Raw genomic sequence first — 3,234 nt, forward strand, 5'->3', positions numbered from 1 at the left:
ATATAATAAAGTGGAGCTCAATGACTTAAAATGTGTATATATTGGTTAAAATATTTTAGTTGTTTTAAGTACATTGTTACTAATTGTGATGGTGGTGATGATTGCAATGATAACATTACAGCTCCTCATGTTATCATTATATGGTCTTCTCTCTCCATGTCCCTTCTCAGCCCACATTTCCTTGTTCTCCTACTTGTCTGTCAGACCTTCACTGCTCGCTGATGTGTCTCCTCCCACTTCCCTTATCTGTCCCCGTCACACCAACTCTTCTTGAAAGGACAAGGAACATCACTAAATAAATGAACCTAAAGTTGCATCGTCACTCCATGCATGCTGCAAATGTACCAGATCTTCCAACGATCTTTCACATCCACAGGCCCACAGAGCAAGCGCACTAGCTATTTCTTAAACCCCGCCTCCAAGCTATTGGTCCAGCCTCGTTCTCAGGCTCATTCACATAAACGGAGGAAGGAAAATTACTCTGGATTCAGCTGAAAGTTAATTTTACAACTTCTATGACCTCCTGATTTAAATAAGAGCTATTCATGTGTTCCCAATGGGGAGTTCCATCCATCCATTACATTTAACTGCTTATCCTGCTTATCAATAATCTAAGCTGCAGGTCTTTAGACTGTAGGAGGAAGCCGGAGAACCCGGAGAGGACCTGCAAACTCCACATAGAAGGGCCGTCCAGCCCGGGAATCGAACCCACGCAGTGAGTCAAGAGTGTTAGCCATTACACCACCAGGCAGGCCTAATGGGCCTGCATTGATTTACTTTTTTTTTTTTTTTTGTAACCACGAGTTACATACGTGTCTTTTCTAATTGAAGTCTATGGGAAGAAGTCTTTTTGAGCCCCATGGCATCACGTGATGGACCCGGAAATTGTAATTCCATATTTTGGCCACTATGGAAAATAGTTTTCTTCAAAGCCCGGCGCTCTTCCTGGGTGCTTGGATAAAAACAGTAATGGACACATCACTCTGTCTTTTTTTGCACCAATTTTCTTTTGGGGGGATGAATAGAGGGCAATAGTCCAATGGTTACCACTGCTGCAGCACTACTGCATGCTTAACGATATGTGACTTGTTTTATCTGGAGGCCAATCTTAATTGACATGAAATGTCATTATGTTATATGGTTGGTACATGCACAAGCCATGCAGCTCATTGTTTCTCTATCTGCTGCGGTTTTATTGGAAAGTTTTACTGAAACCGTTAATAAATGGTTGTGTTGCTGATTCACCTACACATAGTAAATAGTGGCCACCATCACTCAGCTATTGTCCCTGAACTATAGCAGCGCTTAGTTTAAATACACTCTACTTACTTTTGATGATGACAGTAATCGTGGCTGTCATGGTGGAATTGAATCTCCGTGCAGACAGTGTGACTTCATACACACAGCTGTAGCTCCCCAGGTGCTCATACTCTGCCACAGGGAAGTCAAAGGAGGCCGAGCGGTTGACTGCTGGCTTAGTGTTGTTGAGGCCGGAGCCAGAGGAGATGAGGGAGAAAACACCTCCGGGATAATGGGAGGAAATGGAGCAGGTGAAGACAAAGCTGTAACCCCTGGTGACCTCGGCACCCTCGGGGCCCCAGACCAGCCCTCCGTTAGGAGACGTCAGGGAGATGCTGGGCTGCTGCAGCGGCACTGAGTACAAAAGGGACAAACATGAAAATATATAATTCACTAGATTTGTAAATCAGCAAATATCAGATCAAGATGGCTTCCGCACACACAGCAAAGATATACTGATGCACTAAATATTTTTTCAATATTTAGTATTATAATATATAAATATTCTATCCAGAAAAAAAATTTGTAATGGAAAATGTACAAATACGGTGTGGCGTGATGACCCGTTATTATACAAAGATGTTTTTTACTCATTACTTAAATGTGCCCTAAATGTCAACAAACAAATGTTATGTTGACATTTAGGGTTTCATCACCCTAAAAAAATGTAATAAATCCTCAAACAAAATCCTCAATTTGAATGAAGTGATCCATCTGATGAAATGACATGTTTCTTTTGTGAATATAACTCATCAGAAGGGTGGACGAGAAAATGGAAGGTGGATTATTACATGCAATTTCTGCAAGTTATTAATAACTTACTCGCCCGAACCCGCAATTCTATTGTAAACTTAATTGAAAATTAAATATTACTGCTTCAAGAAACTTACCTTGTCAAATGGGTCTGTAATTGTAATTGTTTTTCTGTTATTTGTTGTGCTGTATTATTCTATTTATTCATAAATTTGTCTTACCAGTAACAGAGAGTCTGACAGAGTCACTTAAGGGGGAGCTGAAGTCTCGACGAGAAACCTTTATCTGATACAGACACTTGTATGATCCTTCGTTTCCAAAGTTAACTTTTAAGATGTTGAACGTAGCAGAGTTGGTACTTGATGTTTGGGTCTTTCTGAATGAGCCTGAGGTCTGCTGCAGAATGAATGTTCCCCCTAAATGCTGAGTTGAGATAAAACAAGTGATGCCGGCGTCCTGACCCCAGGTAACCTCACCAACAGGACTGATGGAGATGCTGGGCTTTGGGAGGCTCACTGAAAAAAACCCACAATCTTAGAGTGATAAATCGATTGACTTTAAGCTAAGGTATACCTTTCTACATTTTTTTTGGTTGGCTATATTTCATGTCATGTCAAAACTAAGATCAAGTTTAGGGAATGGATTAATTTCCTTACCAGTAACAGAGAGTCTGACAGAGTCACTTAAGGGGGAGATGACGTTTAGTCTTGAAACCRTGGTGTTGTACTGACACTGGTACGATCCTTCATTGTTAAAGTTGACTTCAGTCATGCGGAAGGTAGCAGAGTTGGTTCTTGACATTTGGGTCTTTTCGAATGAACTTGAAGCCTTTTTCAAAATAAATGTTGCACTTGAAAGCTGTTGAGTGGGAGTTGAGATGGAACAAGTAAAGACGACATTCTGACCCCAGGTAACGTCACCGACAGGATTCATGGAGATTCTGGACTTTGGGAGGATTGCTGAAAGAAAGCACAACAATATCATATTAAATGTGTTGTATCTTTGATCTTGGCTGGACTATTATTTTCTCCATATGCAATTCAGAGCATATCTATTGCCTCCCCACGGCTCTCAACGTGGTGATGGCTGATCCCCAGCCATAGACTGTACATAAGAAGTGGACGTAGTCGTCCTGACATCACCCATTGGTTTGTGGATAGCAGCTTTGTAGCCTCGAGTTCG

At 41.3% G+C, this 3,234-nt stretch overlaps 1 protein-coding gene across 1 annotated transcript; it reads right to left on the minus strand.

The window, feature by feature from the left end:
- Positions 1–611: 611 nt before the first annotated feature.
- On the minus strand, positions 612–3,209 carry LOC116380029 (killer cell immunoglobulin-like receptor 3DL2). Its single transcript, XM_031841983.1, has 3 exons — positions 2,709–3,209; positions 2,274–2,567; positions 612–1,653 (listed from the first exon to the last, which is right to left on the minus strand). Exons 1-3 carry the CDS (start codon positions 3,034–3,036, stop codon positions 1,322–1,324), a joined length of 954 nt encoding a protein of 317 aa, XP_031697843.1. The 5' UTR covers positions 3,037–3,209; the 3' UTR covers positions 612–1,321.
- Between the last annotated feature and the right edge of the window lie 25 nt (positions 3,210–3,234).

Source organism: Anarrhichthys ocellatus, unplaced genomic scaffold (genome assembly GCF_004355925.1).
Source record: "Anarrhichthys ocellatus isolate YVR2014 unplaced genomic scaffold, GSC_Weel_1.0 scaffold5881, whole genome shotgun sequence".
Classification (NCBI taxonomy): domain Eukaryota; kingdom Metazoa; phylum Chordata; class Actinopteri; order Perciformes; family Anarhichadidae; genus Anarrhichthys; species Anarrhichthys ocellatus.